Here is a 17,620-nt window from a genome sequence, read left to right on the forward strand (position 1 = left end):
TCATCAGTTTTATACACATCACTGTATATATGTCAATCCCAATTGCCCAATTCATCACACCACCACCCCCATCCCCCCTTGGTGTCCATACATTTGTTCCCTCCATCTGTGGCTCAATTTCTGCCCTGGAAGCTGGTTCATCTGTACCATTTTTCTAGGTTCCACATATATGCATTAATATACGATATTTGTTTTTCTCTTTCTGACTTACTTCACTCTGTATGACAGTCTCTAGATCCATCCACATCTCAACAAATGACCCAATTTTGTTCCTTTTTATGGCTGAGTAATATTCCATTGTATATATGTACCAGATCTTCTTTATCCATTTGTCTGTTGATGGGCATTTAGGTTACTTCCATGTCCTGACTATTGTAAATAGTGCTGCAGTGAACATTGGGGTGCATGTGTCTTTTTGAATTATGGTTTTCTCTGGGAATATGCCCATTAGTGGGATTGCTGGGTCATATGGTAATTCTATTTTTAGTTTTTTAAGGAACCTCCATACTGTTCTCCATAGTGGCTGTATCAATTTACATTCCCACCAACAGTGCAAGAGGGTTCCCTTTTCTCCACACCCTCTCCAGCATTTGTTGTTTGTAGATTTTCTGATGATGCCCATTCTAACTGGTGTGAGGTGATACCTCATTGTAGTTTTGATTTGCATTTCTCTAATAATTAGTGATGCTGAGCAGCTTTTCATGTGCTTCTTGGCCATCTGTATGTCTTCTTTGGAGAAATGTCTACTTAGGTCTTCTGCCCATTTTTGGATAGGGTTGTTTGTTTTTTAAATATTGAGCTGCATGAGCTGTTTATATATTTTCGAGATTAATCCTTTGTCTGTTGATTCATTTGCAAATATTTTCTCCTATTCTGAGGGTTGTCTTTTTGTCTTGTTTATGGTTTCCTTTGCTGTGCAAAAGCTTTGAAGTTTCATTAGGTCTCATTTGTCTATTTTTGTTTTTATTTCCATTACTCTAGGAGGTGGATCAAAAAAGATCTTGCTGTGATTTATGTCAGAGAGTGTTCTTCCTATGTTTTCCTCTAAGAGTTTTATAGTGTCCGGTCTTACATTTAGGTCTCTAATCCATTTTGAGTTTATTTTTGTGTATGGTGTTAGGGAGTGTTCTAATTTTATTCTTTTACATGTAGCTGTCTAGTTTTCACAGCACCACTTACTGAAGAGACTGTCTTTTCTCCATTGTATATCCTTGCCTCCTTTGTCATAGATTAGTTGACCATAGGTGCATGGGTTTATCTCTGGGCTTTCTATCTTGTTCCATTGATCTATGTTTCTGTTTTTGTGCCAGTACCATATTGTCTTGATTACTGTAGCTTTGTAGTATAGTCTGAAGTCAGGGAGTCTTAGTCCTCCAACTCCTTTTTTTCCCCTCAAGACTGCTCTGGCTATTCAGGGTCTTTTGTGTCTCTACCAAATTCACTGATTAGGTCTAGTAGTTTTCTGGTGGCATCTTTAGGATTCTCTATGTATAGTATCATGTCATCTGCAAACAGTGACAGTTACACCTTAATCTAATACAGTGTTGCATGTCAATTATTTCTCAGTAAAACTGGAAGGAAAAAATACATTAAGGGGATAGATCCTATGTGACAAAATAAACAAAAAACTAAAAAAAAAAAAACTCACGGAAATTTTTGAAGGTGGTGGATGTGTCTATTGCTTTGATGGCATCACAGGTGAAAGCATATGTCCAAACTTACAAAGAGGTACACTTTAAATGTCTGTCATTTTTTGCTTATCAATTATACTTCTGTAAAGCTACAGAATAAGTAAACAAACTCACTACCCTTTCTCTGCAGTGCTCTGCAGCCCTAAGCGCCCATCCCTCCAGCCCTCAGATGGCTCTGTCTGTCCTACTTGTCCTTCCTGGCATCCTGCTCAGGCTTGCGGAGACTCCAGCCTCTGCTCCTGTCCACCGGGTGAGACCTCCCTGTGCTCCTGCACACCTGTAGCATCCCCTGTCACTGCCCTCCTAGGAAGAGAGTTCTAATTTTCCTGGCTGAGCTGGGGCCAGGGAACAAGTTGTGAAAATATGAGAAGAGGGACTTCCCTGGCAGTCCAGTGGTTAAGATTCTGCGCTTCCAATGCAGGGGGATAGGTTTGATCCCTGGTTGGGGAACTAAGATCCCATATGCCACGGGGCACGACCAAAAAAATAAATAGAAAAAATATGAGAAGAAAGATGCGGAGTTGATTTCACCTCCTCGGTCCCAGGAGGGTAGAGCAGAACACGGGTGGAATACAGGGGGTGAGGGCTCAGCTTATCCAAAGCAAAAACTTCCTAATGATTAGTGTTTGCCCAGAGATGCCCAAAGATGCCTTCCAAGGTAAAGCTTCCCATCATTGTAAATTTTCAAGGCTGTAACAAGCAGGATAATCCCCTGGAGGGCGTGTTAACGTACAAGGCACCGAGTGCCATCCCCAGGGTTTGTGGTTGATTGAGTCTGCATTTCTAACCAGTTCCCAGGCAATGCTGGTGCTGGTGGTCCTGAGACCACATTTTGAGAGCCCCTGATTCAGAGCCTGGGCCGTGGAGACGGGGCTGAGTTGGAAGTCCCGTTCTGTCACTTTCTAGTTGTATGACTTCCGGCACGTTGCCTATTATCTCTCTCTGTTGATGATCCTCTGCGGGGAGCAGGGGTGGCAGGCTCTTAGAATGACCTTCAGCAGGTAGTCAGTGTGGCAGCCGCATGTTGGGGTACCAGCTATGCTCCATGGTGGCTGGGGGTAAGCCACTTCAGTTTCTTTGAGTTTCTCTCTTTCTATATAATTAGAGGATAATGATCCCCATCTGATGGGATGTTCAGGGGATTTTGACATGCGCTAATGGGTGTGGGGTGCTTTCTTGGCCCCAGGACCAGTGCTAAACCCTGAACATGCACTGGCCAGTTCTATCCGGCAAATTCAAATGTAGACTTTATCGTGTTACTTACCTTTGACAGAATGGAAAACCGAGGCTTATCAGCAAGACAGGAATTAACAAGTGTACATCATGATCTAGACAGACAAAAGTGCAAGGTGAATGGATGTGTTTCCTAGGCCATAATCCTTTGGCGTATAGGTACATAATAATTACTCAATAAATGTACGTTATTCCTATTATGCTAAAAAAAAGAAAAAAAAGGAAAAAGAAAACCAAGGCTTAAATATTCAGGACACATAATTGTTAAGACTCTCATATCTGCCTGGGTCTGAATTGTAGCTCTGCTATGAAACGTGTTCATTCAGGCTATCAGCCCAACCTTTCTGAGCCTCAGTTTCTTCTTCTGTTAAACAAGGCTACTAATAATTGTTACCTGCCAGGGTTGTTGGGAGGATTAGGTGAGTAAATATGTCAAGGACTAGACCCAGAGCCGGCTTCATGGGCAAGCAGGCTGCAGAGCCACACAGGACCCCATGCCAGGAGGGGTCCCACATGATGATGCCCTGCTGTCATCTTGAAATCCTTAATCGTGTTCATCGAGGGGCCTCATGTTTTCATTGTGCACTGGGCCCCCTAGATTTGGTAGCCAGTCCTTGGAACCGACGCTGGCATGTAGTAAAACCCACAGTAAATGCTAGCCATTATAATTATCAAAGGAACTCAGCACCTTACCTGCAGTCATCCAGTGATGCAGCCTGGATTTGATCCTGGATGTGTGTGTGTGTGTGTGTGTGTGTGTGTGTGTGTGTGTGTGTGTGTGTGTGTGTGAGAGAGAGAGAGAGAGAGAGAGAGAGAGAGTGAGAGAGAGAGAGACAGAGAGAGAGAGAGAGAGTGAGAGAGAGAGAGAGAGAGAGAGAGTGAGAGAGTGAGAGAGAGAGAGAGTGAGAGAGTGAGAGAGAGAGAGAGATTTGTGACAATACACTACACACGTCAAGGACTTACAGCAGTGGTTTTTAAAGCTTTCTTTTCATTCCCAGTTGCTGGTCTTAGGAAGTCTTCAATTTCCACATTGGTGAAATGTGGATTAAGAGAACCCACTTCACAGACTAGCGGTTAAGCGGCGTGCTGACCCACGTCTCCAGACCTGTGGGATGCTGGCTGCCCTTTCTGTCTCTGAGTCTTCTCTCTCCATCTCTCTCCAGGGGCAAGGAGGCGGGACCCTCAACAGCGCTGGCTGTCTCCCGGGTTCCAGTGACTGAGCCTGCTCTGAGCGCTCCATCCCTGGCTCGTGCCTGTGAGCAGTGCATTGGCAACCCTGTAACAACCCTAAACTCACATTCCCTCAAGGCCATGGGCTTTATTTCCTGACCTGTCTTGAGGGTTAGTCTAGCGGAGTGATATGCTGCATGGATCCTGGAGCCAGAGCGCTGGCTTCAAGTCCCGGCTCTGCCCCTGGCTGGGTGTGCCGCCTTCATCTCTCAACGTCAGAGTTTCCTCATCTGTGACAATGGGTATAACGATGTCCCCCTGCTGCATGGAGATGCTGTGAGGATTAGATAAACTACAGCAATTCCTGGGAGGATCCTCCACCCTCTCTCCCCATTCCCCCAAGCACATCATCATTGGGTACTTGCTGTATACTTGGGACGAGCTGCTTCATGACAGTTAAATCAGTCACATGCCAACATTCCGGTGACACAACGGTGTGGCAGAGCAGAGAGGATGTGACGTCTGGATCCAGATGCAGTTGGGCTCAAACCCCAGTTCTGCCACTTAGGGGTGGGATAACGTTGAGCAATCGTCTACTTGTCAAAGCCACAGTCCTCTCCCTGGCAAGTAGGGATGGTGAGCACGTAGCCTGTTCCCCCGGATTCGGTGGAGGTGCCCCATCCGATGCGCAGTGCTCTGGGTCTGCTGGATTCTGTGTTCTCCCTGCCTTTAACGACCACCTGGTCGTGCCGCCCCCAATCCCCGGCCAGGACTGATGGAGGCCGGAAGGAGAAGATAGCCCTCGGGATCCTAGACCTGTGGAAGGCCACTGGTGAGCGAATGGGTAGTTAGACTGCCCTGCCTTCCATCCCCAGCACTCTACTCCACCTGCCTGTTGCTGGCTTTGGAAACGGTTTTGTTGTTTTTTTTTTCAACCGTAAAATAAATTTACTGCTGATAACTTTATAGAATTTACTCCCTGTTTTTTTTTAACATCTTTATTGGAGTATAATTGCTTTACAATGGTGTGTTAGTTTCTGCTTTATAACAAAGTGAATCAGCTATACATATACATATATCCCCATATCTCCTCCCTCTTGCGTCTCCTTCCCTCCCACCCTCCCTATCCCACCCCTCTACGTGAAAAATATGGAACGCTTCACGAATTTGCATGTCATCCTTGCGCAGGGGCCATGCTAACCTTCTCTGTAACGTTCCAATTTTAGTATATGTGCTGCCGAAGCGAGCACATACTCCCTGTTTTTGATGTTACAAACTTTAGGGTCTTTGAGATATGCAGGATCCTTGTATTTAACTGGTGTAAACCCCATTATTTGAGCTCTCTCTCTCTCTCTCTTTTTTCGTTTGGCTGCGTTTGGTCTTTGTTGCTGCGCGCGGACTTTCTCTAGTTGGCGAGCGGGGGCTGCTCTTTGTTGCGGTGTGCGGGCTTCTCTTTGCGGTGGCTTCTGTTGTTGCGGAGCACGGGCTCTAGGTGCACGGGCTTCAGTAGTTGTGGCGCAAGGGCTTAGTTGCTCCGCGGCATGTGGGATCTTCCCATACCAGGACTCGAACCCGTGTCCCCTGCATTGGCAGGCGGATTCTTAACCACTGCACCACCAAGGAAGTCCCAAGCGTATGTTTTTTAAAGTAAAGTTTTTGCTTTGTGTTCTTCTTTCAACAATGCATGTCTTGGGCTTCCCTGGTGGTGCAGTGGTTGAGAATCTGCCTGCCAATGCAGGGGACACGGGTTCGAGCCCTGGTCTGGGAAAATCCCACATGCCACAGAGCAACTGGACCCGTGAGCCACAACTACTGAGCCTGCGCGTCTGGAGCCTGTGCTCTGCAACAAGAGAGGCCGCGATAGTGAGAGGCCCGCGCACCGCGATGAAGAGTGGCCCCCGCTCGCCACAACTAGAGAAAGCCTTCGCACAGAAATGAAGACCCAACACAGCCAAAAGTAAATAAATAAATAAATAAATAAAACCCCCAAAAGACAAAAAAACAACGCATGTTTCATTGGTTTTCGGTACTTCATTATGAAACTGAAGCTGCTGCTGATTGCCTTTCTGTTAGGAGTGATTTCGTTGTAAAATAGGATGCTCCTGGCAGGGCAGCCAGGTAAAATAGAGGAAAACCAGTGAAATTTAAATTTCAAATAAACAAACACATTTTTGTTAAGAGTGTTCTGTGTGTTTCCTCTTCTAAGTCTTTTTTACATTGAGTAGATGACAACTGTGGTTTTGTCTACCTGGCCTTTATTATGTTGAGATATGTTCCCTCTATACTTGTTGAGATAAAGGCCTCCTATTTGGATAGGGTGTCATTCTTTTTCCCCATTGGTGCACACCCTCTAGCTTTCTAAATGCCTACTCAGAAATAGGTTCTTCTCCTTGGATGGATCTAGAGACTGTCATACGGAATGAAGTAAGTCAGAAAGTGAAAAACAAATATCGTATATTAACGCATATATGTGGAACCTAGAAAAATGGTATAGAGGAACCAGTCTGCAGGGCAGAAATAGAGACACAGATGTAGAGAACAAACGTATGGACACCAAGGGGGCAAAGTGGCAGGGGGAGGGGTGCTGGTGGGATGAATTGGGAGATTGGGATTGACATATATACACTAATATGTATAAAATAGATAACAAATAAGAACCTGCTGTATAAAAAAATAAATAAAATAGGGCTTCCCCAGTGGCGCAGTGGTTAAGAATCCGCCTGCCAATGCAGGGGACATGCGTTTGAGCCCTGGTCCGGGAAGATCACACATTCCGCGGAGCAACTAAGCCCGTGGGCCACAACTACTGGGCCTGTGCTCTAGAGCCCGCGAGCCACAACTACTGAAGTCCACGTGCCACAACTACTGAAGCCCGCGCACCTAGAGCCCGTGCTCTGCAACAAGAGAAGCCACCACAATGAGAAGCCTGTGCACGGCAACGAAGAGTAGCCTCCGCTCGCCACAACTAGAGAAAACCCGCGCGCAGCAACAAAGACCCAACATAGCCAAAAATAAATAAATAAAAAATAACTTTTAAAAAAATAAATAAATAAAATAAAATTTAAAAATTCAAAAAATAAAAAAACGAAATAGGTTCTTCGCACACTTCAGCTCATCGGCTGCTTTTAAACAAAAGTCTTTTACAACTTATTTCATGAGAAAAGAAAAAAGATTAGGTAACCCAATTTGGTTACAGCCATCAGATCTCAATTCTCTAACTCCCTCGAACTCTCCAGGCAGTGAGAGTAAATTCACTAGATCAGGAAAACCAATCTGTTTCCCCCCAAAATGCAAACCATAAAGTCTAACATAAATAAAATATGATAAAGATAATCTACAAAAAACCAACATGGGGTCCTCTTTAACAAACCATGGTTTCTCCTGGTGGAGTTTCCATGGAAAATTGAATCTACCCAGATTATCTAAAATGGTTCCATCCAAGACCTTTATCCAATCACTGGGATGATGAGGTTATAGGAAGCGACCCCTGGAATTTCCCCTGGCTCTTATATAAATAGACACATTTCAGCTCCAGACACACTTTGAGAGCCAGTCCCGGACTTGAGGAGGCTGAAGGCAAGAGGGCTCCAAGAGGTAAGTGACATGTGGGAATGTCTAAAGAGAATGCTTAGAAATCAGGAGAGATGGAGGTGGGTTTCAGAAAGGTTTGGCTTTCTATTCACCTTGCATTAGCTCAGAGACCTTGGGAAAGCAGCAGTTCTCCCTCAAACCCCACACTAACTATGGTTGATTGTTGAACTCTTCTGTGAGATGAGAAGAACGTTTCCATAGTCCGTGGTGTGGTGTGCTATGGTTCATTTTTTCAACTAGGGTTTCTGAACCGTGGCACTATGGATATTTTGACCAGACATTTTTTTGTTTTCCTGTAAAGGTGGATGTCAGAATTATAATAGAATGGATTATTGTCTGTGGTATGAAATATTGAACCAGTGGGGTAGTGTTGTCCAGTATTTGGATGTGGGATGTATGGGAGAGGGAAGGGTGGAATAAAATGAAACTCATCTTGTTCATTCTTTTCCTTTTCTTTTCTTTTTTTTTTTATCCCAGCCTTCTGAACAGTGACTCTATTGCTGAGAAGAAGCAGAGGAAATCCCTTTCCACAGAGTTCAATTGGCACCAGCTCTACAAGTGTTTCCTCAGAATCCTATTGGAAAATTTCTCCGTCAACATGGCTGAGGACCAGATATTTTTCTGGAGTCGAGGAAAACTCCCCTACGGCCCTGGATCAGAGTCACCAGTGTCTGTGCCACACCAAGATACACTTGTGGAAAAGCCAGACTGTGACCAGGAAACGTGGCATGTTCACTTCAGAACGTTTATCAGCTCAGAGGAATCTGACCCCGTCCAGGATCTGAGGAGACTCCGTGAGCTCTGCCATCTGTGGTTGAGGCCAGATCTTCACACCAAGGAGCAGATGATGGATAAGCTTGTGCTGGAGCAGTTTATGATCTGCATGCCGCTGGAGTGTCAGGTCTTAGTCAAGGAAACGGGGGTGCAGAGTTGCAAAGCCTTGGAGGACATGCTAAGAAATAAGCAGAAACCCAAGAAGTGTGTGAGTAGGAACCTTGGGATTGGTATGGGAAAGGGAGAGATGGGATGGGACCTGCAAGCTGGGGGTTGAACAAGATAGGATCTGAGTGGTTGACTCTAAATCACTGATATTCAAATGGGTGAGAGGTTTCTTTGGGCATCGTTGAGAGTTATTTTTGGCTGTCCCAACTTGAGGGATGTAGATCTTTTAAACAAAAAAAAGTGCGCTTGTACGGTACGATGCCATTGGATGCCTTGAGAGCTGCTTTCCAGGTCGTATAGGAGACTGATCTCGATTGAGTTTTTTCCCTCACAGACCATAGTCCGCATACAAGGACAGGAATTTCTTGTGCGAAGCTCAGAAGTTGAGATGGTTGAATCCGAGGCCAGTTACATGAACGATGAGAGAGACCAATGCAGGGAGCCCCGATCCCCTGTGAGTGAGATACCTCCAGAGAACGTCCAGCAGAAAAAACGAGAGCTGCATATTCTGACAGGAGCCAAGGACCTGTCAAGGAGGCAGGTGAGTGTGTGATGCCCTGGTCTCTGGAGAGAGTCTGGGAGAACTTAGAAGAGGTTCAGGTGGACATTGCTGCTAGAGTAATTGGGAGTTTTGGCAAAGGACAGGAATGGACCCATTGGCTTCAGGGATTTTCATGGATGCCTTCAGTTCCTAGACATTTTCCAGCTGGTGTGAGAATGAAGACTCATCCGTCTTTGTCCCTTTGCCATGAATACGTGTAGTTTTAAGAGTGTGGAGAAAGGAATCCTGCCTCAGTGGAATGGTGCTAGGTCAGTTTGCCGCGGGTAAATGCACTGACAGCTGATTTCCACATGGTTGGTTGCTTTCCTCAGAGGCACTTCATGGTTCACAAGATGGTCAACCCTTGGAGTTGAAGGAGTGGTTCCCAATTCGATTCATTTTTCCTCCTAGAGGATACTGGAGAATGTCTGGCTGATTTGTCCAAATGGGGTTGGGTGTGGGGGAGGGGATGCTCTAGATTTCTAGTGAGTAGAGACTAGGGATGCTGCTCATCATCTTACCATGTACTGCGTAACCACCATCAGAAGGACGAACTCAAACCAAGTAGGAAAAAGTGATGAACTTGGGAGAAGGTACCCAGGGTCCTTTGCTTCCAGAGTCAGGGGCAGGGAGTATTGAGATGACACAGAGAGATGTAGGCATTGAGAATTCACAGTGCCAACTGTGGTATCAAGACTTGATTGCACGATGTGGCCAGTAGAGATCAAGGACAGACTTAGGTATCAGGAGATGATTATCAATTGGGGTGATGGGGGTGGCCCAGAAGAAGTCAGGGCATATCCCCCAAACTGATATTAGGAAAGTTGGAGTCTTAGATCATGATATGACAGGGATGGGGAAAGAGGAAACGGCTTTCCATGGACTAAGGTAGATGGGTTATTGACTCTGCTTGGTTGCTCCTTGTCAGGACCAGAAAGATCTCCTGCCAGAGACCTTTCCTGAAACAGGTGAAATGGAGGGTCTGACATCCAAGGAGAACTTGGAGAAAGACCTGATGGAAGACACGGAAGAGACAAGAACCCATCAATCTCAAGAGCCGGAACATCTGAAAGGTCCTGGTGAGTCTGGAAACTTGGAATTCAGAGGAGTTAGTGACTCCCTTCCTATGGTGGCTTGGGGCTGGGTACCCAGCATTACCATCCCTTGGGCGGGTGGGCGGGGGGAGTTGGTTCTCCAAACCAACCTTCTCCATCATCCCCTTTCCAGAGTGTGTCATAATCTAGACTCTTAGGTAGTTTAGTTGATGGGAAGTTCTCTGCCACATCAGCTCTGGGTTTCAATGAGGTTGGCACCACGGAAAATGCTCCTTGTTAAATGCTGTGTGCTGAATCTCTTTTTTCAGAACATTCTGAGAGGGCAGAGGGTGGGAAGAATCCCCAAGAAGGAATTCATATTTCAAATGTGGATGCTGAACGTTTTCCTCTTGTGTTCCAGAGGGAGAAGTTTCTACAAAGAGCGGATACAGAAAAGGTTCTCTGAGAGGTCTAAGAGGTTTCAAAAGGAAACAGGCCAACAGTCCCAGTTTCCAAGAAGTACATCAAGAAGAAACCACATCTTTGGACAAAGGAGAATTCTCAGGACAACTTGGGTCCCTTTTCATTGGTTCACCTAGCACGGTGGGACCCAACATTCTTCCTGAGGGAAAAGAAGCCCAGGCATGGGCACCCTATGAATGTAGGGAATGCAAGAAGAGATTTCCTTATCCATCTCAGCTTACCCTTCACCAGAGGACACACACAGGAGAGAGACCTTTTCGATGTAACACGTGTGACAAAGGGTTCATGCAGTCTTCGGACCTGCGAGCTCATGAGCGGATCCACACAGGCAAGAAGCCATACTGCTGTGATCTCTGCCCCAAGAAGTTCACCCATGACTCCACGCTGCGTGCTCACAAAAGGACCCACACAAAGGAGAAGCCTTTCCGATGTGAGCACTGTGACAAAGCCTTCAGCCACAGAGGGAACCTCAATGTTCACCAACGCACCCACTCTGGGCTCAAACCCTACGTGTGTCCCGAGTGTCACAGTGCCTTCTGTCAGCTGGGGACTTTCAAACGCCACCAGAAAACACATTCCAAATGACTCGCCCCAGTCCCTGACCTCAGATGTCAGTCCCTTCTGATCCAAGAAGGAAATTCAGGACAATTTGTTACTTATGTAATATCAAGAAAGGATGACATTTGAAGAATTTAGGATTATACTGGAACCTAATGGGGTTCCACTCACGTGAATTAGGAGGATCCTTGAGCGCTAACTTATAGTTCCCTGTGGATTTTGTTTTCTACTTTAGTGTAGGCTATGCTTTTCTGATAAGCTTTTGCTCTGTGTTCTTCTTCCAATGAAGTCATGTTTCATTGGTTTTCAGTACTTCATCATGAAACTGAGGCTGCTGTCGATTGTCTTCCTGTTAGGCATGATTTCATTGTAAAATAGGATGCTCCGCGTAGGGTGGCCAGATTAAATACAGGATAACCAGTGACATTTAAATTTCAAATAAACAAACACTTTTCTGTCAAAGAGTGTTCTGTGTATTTCCTCCTCCAAGACTTCTACGTGGAGTAGATAATAGCTGTGTTCTTGTCTATGTGGCCTTTATTATGTTGAAATATGTCCCCTCTATACTTGTTCAGATGTCGCTTCCTTAGGTGTTTACAAAACGGAAGGCTTCCTAAATTGGTAGACATCATTCTTTTTCCCTACTGGTGTTCAACCTTTGGTTTTCTAAATGCCTACTCAGAAATACGTTCTTATAGTTGAGCTCATCAGCCGATATTAGGGAAAAAAAGTCTTTAAAAATTTTTTTAAACTTTTTATTAATTTTATTTATTTATTTTGGCTGCATTGGGCCTTTGTTTCTGCATGTGGGCTTCCTCTCATTGCGGCGAGCGGGGGCTACTCTTCATTGCGGTGCGAGGGCTTCTCATTGCAGTGGCTTCTCTTGTTGCGGAGCACAGTCTCTAGGCACGCCGGCTTCAGTAGTTGTGGCTTGCTGGCTCTAGAGCGCAGGCTCCGTCATTGTGGCTCATGGGCTTAGTTGCTCCGCAGCATGTGGGATCTCCCTGGATTAGGGATCAAATCCTTGTCCCCTGCCTTGGCAGGAGGATTCTTAACCATTGTGCCATAAGGGAAGTCCTAGAAAAAAGTCTTTTAAGCCTTATTTACATGAGAAAAAATAGTTAGGTAACCCACCAACTATCAGATCTCTATTCTCTTTCTCCCTAGAACACTTCACGCAAATGAGAAAATAATTCACTAAACCAGGAATACCAATCCACTTCCCACCCACCGACCCCCCCAAAAAAAAGCAATCCATAAAAGTCTAGAATAAATAAAGTACAATAAAGAAGTCTCCCACAAAACAAATATGGAAGCTTCTTGAATAAATCATGGTTTCTCCTGGTGAAGTTTCCATGGAAAATTGAATCCACCTGGATTATGCAAAATGGTTCGTTCCACAACATTAACCCAATCACTCAGTTTACTGGGTAACAGTCAGGGACCCCTGGAATTTCCCCCAGCTCCATATAAATAGAGACATTTCATCTCCCGGCACAGTTTGAGAGCAAGTCTGTGACTTGAGGACACTGAAGTCAAGAGGGCTCTGTGGGGTAAGTCCCAAGTGGGAATGTCTAAAGAGAATACTTAGAAATCAGGACAGATAGAAGTGGGTTTCAGAAAGGTTTGGCTTTCGTTTCAACTTTCTATTCTCCGAGCTAACTCGGAGACCTTGGGAAAACAACTGACCTCCCTGGATCCTCATATTAACTATGGTTGATTGTCGAACTCTTCTGTGAGATGAGAAGAACTTGTCACCCAAGTGAACCCAAAAACACTAATTCGGAAATATACATGCACCCCAAAGTTCATAGCAACATTATTTACAATAGCCAAGACATGGATGCAACCCATGTCCATCAAGAGACAAATGGATAAAGAAGGTGTGGTATGTATATACAATGGAATATTAGCCATAAAAAGAATGAAATAATGCCATTTATAGCAACATGGATGGACCTAGAGGTTGTCATACTGAGTAAAGTAAGTCAGACAGAGAAAGACAAATATCATATGATGTCACTTATATGTGGAATCTAAAAAATACAACAAACTAGTATAACAAAAAGGAAGCAGACTCACAGATATAGAGAACAAACTAGTGGCTACCAGTCGGGAGAGGGCAGGGATGGGCAATATATGGGTGGGGGAGTAGGAGGTACAAACTTTTGGGTGTAAATTAGGCTGCAAGGATGTAGTGTACAACACTGGGAATATAGCCTATATATATAATATATATATATTATATATAATATATATATATATATTTTTAAAGATAGGGAATATTTAGCCATTGTCATTAATTTAATGTAACAATAAATAAGTGACAATTAACTCTTCTTAGCAAGTTTGGAACATTTCTCTGATGTCGATAATTGTAAACTGTTGGGTCAAGACACATGCACATTCATACAACATTTAGTATATGTTACCAGATACAATACCTGCCAGGAAACTAACACTTCACAATCCGGCCAGCAGAGAGCAGGGTGATCGTTTTCCTACGTTCTTGCCAAACTGGATGTCGTACTTTTTGCCTCCAGTGGCACAAATAGAAGGCCATCATTTTGAAGTGTACCTCTTTGCTGGTTAGAATCTCAATATTGTTGCCTATGGTTGCTTTTTTTTTAATTGAAGTATAGTTTATTTACAATGTTGTGTTAATTTCTGCTGGACAGCACAGTGATTCAGTCATACATTCTTTTTCATAATCTTTTCATTATGGTTTGTCACAGGATGTTGAATATAGTTCCCTGTGCTATACAGTAAGACCTTGTTGTTTACCCATCCTATCGATAATAGTTTGCATCTGCTAATCCCAAACTCTCAATCCATCCCTACCCCACCTCCTTCCCCCTTGGCAAACCATAAGTCGGATCTCTATGTCCGTGAGTCTGTTTCCATTTCATAGATGTGTTCATTTGTGTCTTATTTTAGATTCCACATATAAGTAATATCATATGGTATTTGTCTTTCTCTTTCTGTCTTATTTCACTCAGTATGACAATCTCTAGGTCCATCTATGTAGTGGCAAATGGCATTATTTTATTCTTTTTTATGGCTGAGTAGTATTCCATTGTATATATGTACCACATCTTCTATATCCATTCATCTGTCGATGGACATTTAGGTTGTTTCCATGTGTTGGCTATTGTGAATAGTGCTGAATATAACCAATATTTTGTAATAACTGTAAATGGAGTGTAACCTTTAAAAATTGTCTTAAAAATAATTTAAAGTGTCCAAAAAATTAAAATAAAATAAAATACAATAACCAGGACTTCCCTGGTGGCCCAGTGGTTAAGACACCATGCTCCCAATGCAGGGGACACAGGTTTGGTTCCTGGTCGGGGAGCTAATATACCACATGCTGCATGGCATGGCCAATAATAATAATAATAATAAAATAAAATAACCAATGGAATCTAAAAAGTAAAAAAAGGGACAATATAACAAAAGAGTCTCACAGAATCAGAACAAACTAGTGATACCAGTGGGGAGAAAGAAGAGGGAGGGGCAAGATAGGTGAAGGGATTTAATTGGTACAAACTAGTAGGTATAAACTAAGTTACAAGGATGTAATATACAGCACAGGGAGTACAGTTAATATTTTATAATAAAGTATGTAGTATATTCTATAAAAATATCGAATTACTACTTTGTACATCTGAAACTAATGTAATATTGTAAGTCAACTATACTTCAATAAAAAATAAAATGAAAAAATAAAGTAAAATAACCAGTTCTTCAAATAAGGAAATGTTTTGCTAACTGATGTTTCATGGAATGAGTATCTGTTTTAAAAAAAATAAATCTTTCTGCTGTTAGTGTGGGAATTAATTTGATCCTTCATTTGGTAATTCACATGACCTGCCATTTTTTTCTTTTACTAGAATGGTATATTTAAATTTTATTGTGGGACTTCCCTGGTGGTGCAGTGGTTAAGAATCCGCCTGCCAATGCAGGGGACATGGGTTCAAGCCCTGGTCTGGGAAGATCCCTCATACCTCGGAGCCGCTAAGCCCATGCGCCACAGCTACTTAGCCCGCATGCCATAACTACTGAAGCCCGTGCACCTAGAGCCCGTGCTTTGCAACAACAGAAGCCATCGCAAAGAGAAACCCGCACACCGCAATGAAGAGTAGACCCTGCTCGCCAACTAGATAAAGTCCGTGAGCAGCAAAGAAGACCCAACGCAGCCCCCGAAAAAAAAATAAAGAAATTTATAAAGCAATATTATATTATATTGAAATATGTTATTATTTTTATTATATTATTTATTATTTTATATTTATTATTATTTATTTAAATTTTATTATTATTTACAATATATAAATATATTATAAATAATAAAATGAAATATTTTATAATTTATTATTATTGTTATTTAAAATATATTATATATTATTATTTATAATATTCATTATAATAAATATATAACATATTATATGTAACATATTATTATATATATTAATAATATATTATTATATATTTTATATATATTATATATATTATACATATTAGTATTATATATAATATATATTTATTATATATTATTTATATTTATTATTATTTATAATATATAAATATATTATAAATAATAAAATGAAATATTTTATTATACAGATCATTATTATTGACCCCAAAGTATTATATAGAGATCAAATTGTGCTTACTATATGATAATCTTCCAATTAGATTATAACCTGTTTTATTTATTATGCTATTTTATGAGACTAAATTATGATTTTACATATTTTTATAATTTGTATTGAGGTATAGTTGATTAATATTACATTAGTTTCAAGTGTACGACATAATGATTCAAAATTTTTATAGAGCTTACTCCATTTAAAGTTATAAAATAATGTCTATACTCCCTCTGCTGTACAATATATCCTTGTAGCTTATTTATTTTACACATGGTCATTTGTAACTCTTAATCCCTTACCCCTATCTACCTTTCTCCCCAGCGGTAACCACTCGTTTCTTTTTTATATCTGTGAGTCTGTTTCCGTTTTGTTACATACATTCATTTGTTTTATTTTTTAGATTCCACATATGAGTGATAACACACAGTATTTGTCTTTCTCTGTCTGACTTATTTCACTATCATACCCTCCAGATCCATCCATGTTGTTGCACATGGCAAAATTTCAGTCTTTTTATGGTTGAATAATATTCTCTCTGTCTCTGTCTCTCTCTCTGTCTCTCTCTGTCTCTCTCTCTCTCTCTCTCTCTCTCTCTCTATATATATATATATATATATATATCACATCTTCTTTATCCGTTCATCTGTTGATGGGCGCTTAAGTTGCTTTCATGACTTGCTGATTCTAAATAGCGCTGCTATGAACACTGAGGTGCCTGTATCTTTTTTTTTTTTTAGGTACCTGTATCTTTTTGAATTAGTGTTTTCATTGTCTATGTATATAGACCAGGAGTGGGATTGCTGGATCATATGGTAGTTCTATTTTTAGCTTTTAAAGGAACTTCCATACTGTTTTCCACAGTGGCTGCACCAATTTACAATCCCACCAACAGTGTAGGAGGGTTTCCTTTTCACCAACATTTGTCATTTGTAGACTTTTTCTTTTTTAATAAATAAATTTATTTATCTATTTGACTGCGTTGGGTCTTCGTTGCTGCGCGTGGGCCCTCTCCAGTTGCCCCGAGCGAGGGTTACTCCTCGTTGTGGTGCGCGGGCTTCTCATTGCAGTGGCTTCTCTTGTTGCGGAGCACGGGCTCTAGGCACATGGGCTTCAGTAGTTGTGGCACGCGGGCTTAGTTGCTCCGCGGCATGTGTGATCTTCCTGCACCAGGGATCGAACCCGTGTCCCCTTCATTGGCAGGTGGATTCTTACCCACTGCGCCACCAGGCAAGTCCCTGTTTTTGCTTTAAAGTGATGGTTATTACAATGGGGTTTCCAGATGGCAGTGGGATTGGTTAAAAGGGGACTATCTTATACCATTTTGTGGAAGATGACTTAAGTTCCTCTTATGGTTATCAGAGGCATTTAAAAGAAATAATTTAAATTTTGCTTATGTTCCTGAAAGAAGCTAGATTTAGTTTAACTTCCATGACTCACATGGGTTCCTCACTCAGGGAATTTTCAAGTCCTGTCTCCATTTTGTATTTACTTTTATTTGTATTAGTTTTTTTTGTATGTGATAGTTTCATTAAAATTTAAAATGGAAAAAGAAGAGGGAAAAAGTGTTGGGCAGGTAAAACAGGACTTGTGCACTAGATGAGGTCTGCAATGAGGAGGTGACACGGTCAGATCTGGGTGTTAGATCCTTGCAGCCCCGGTGGGAGCTGGTTTGAGGGAGAGGAGAGTTCAGTAGAAGGCTGGGGCAACGGTAGTCAGGAAGAGAGG

General features: G+C 42.4%; 1 protein-coding gene across 1 annotated transcript; it reads left to right on the forward strand.

Annotated features, from left to right (window-relative positions):
• Positions 1 to 4,404: 4,404 nt before the first annotated feature.
• On the forward strand, positions 4,405 to 11,270 carry LOC309977081 (zinc finger and SCAN domain-containing protein 5A-like; the record flags this gene model as incomplete). The annotated part of the gene is made up of 6 exons (XM_082863005.1): positions 4,405 to 4,430; positions 4,865 to 4,926; positions 8,510 to 8,667; positions 8,962 to 9,168; positions 10,097 to 10,247; positions 10,624 to 11,270. 6 exons carry the CDS (start codon positions 4,405 to 4,407, stop codon positions 11,268 to 11,270), a joined length of 1,251 nt encoding a protein of 416 aa, XP_082719131.1.
• Positions 11,271 to 17,620: the final 6,350 nt, after the last annotated feature.

The sequence above is a fragment of the Leucopleurus acutus genome, assembly GCF_964270905.1.
Source record: "Leucopleurus acutus genome assembly, chromosome: 20".
NCBI lineage: Eukaryota > Metazoa > Chordata > Mammalia > Artiodactyla > Delphinidae > Leucopleurus > Leucopleurus acutus.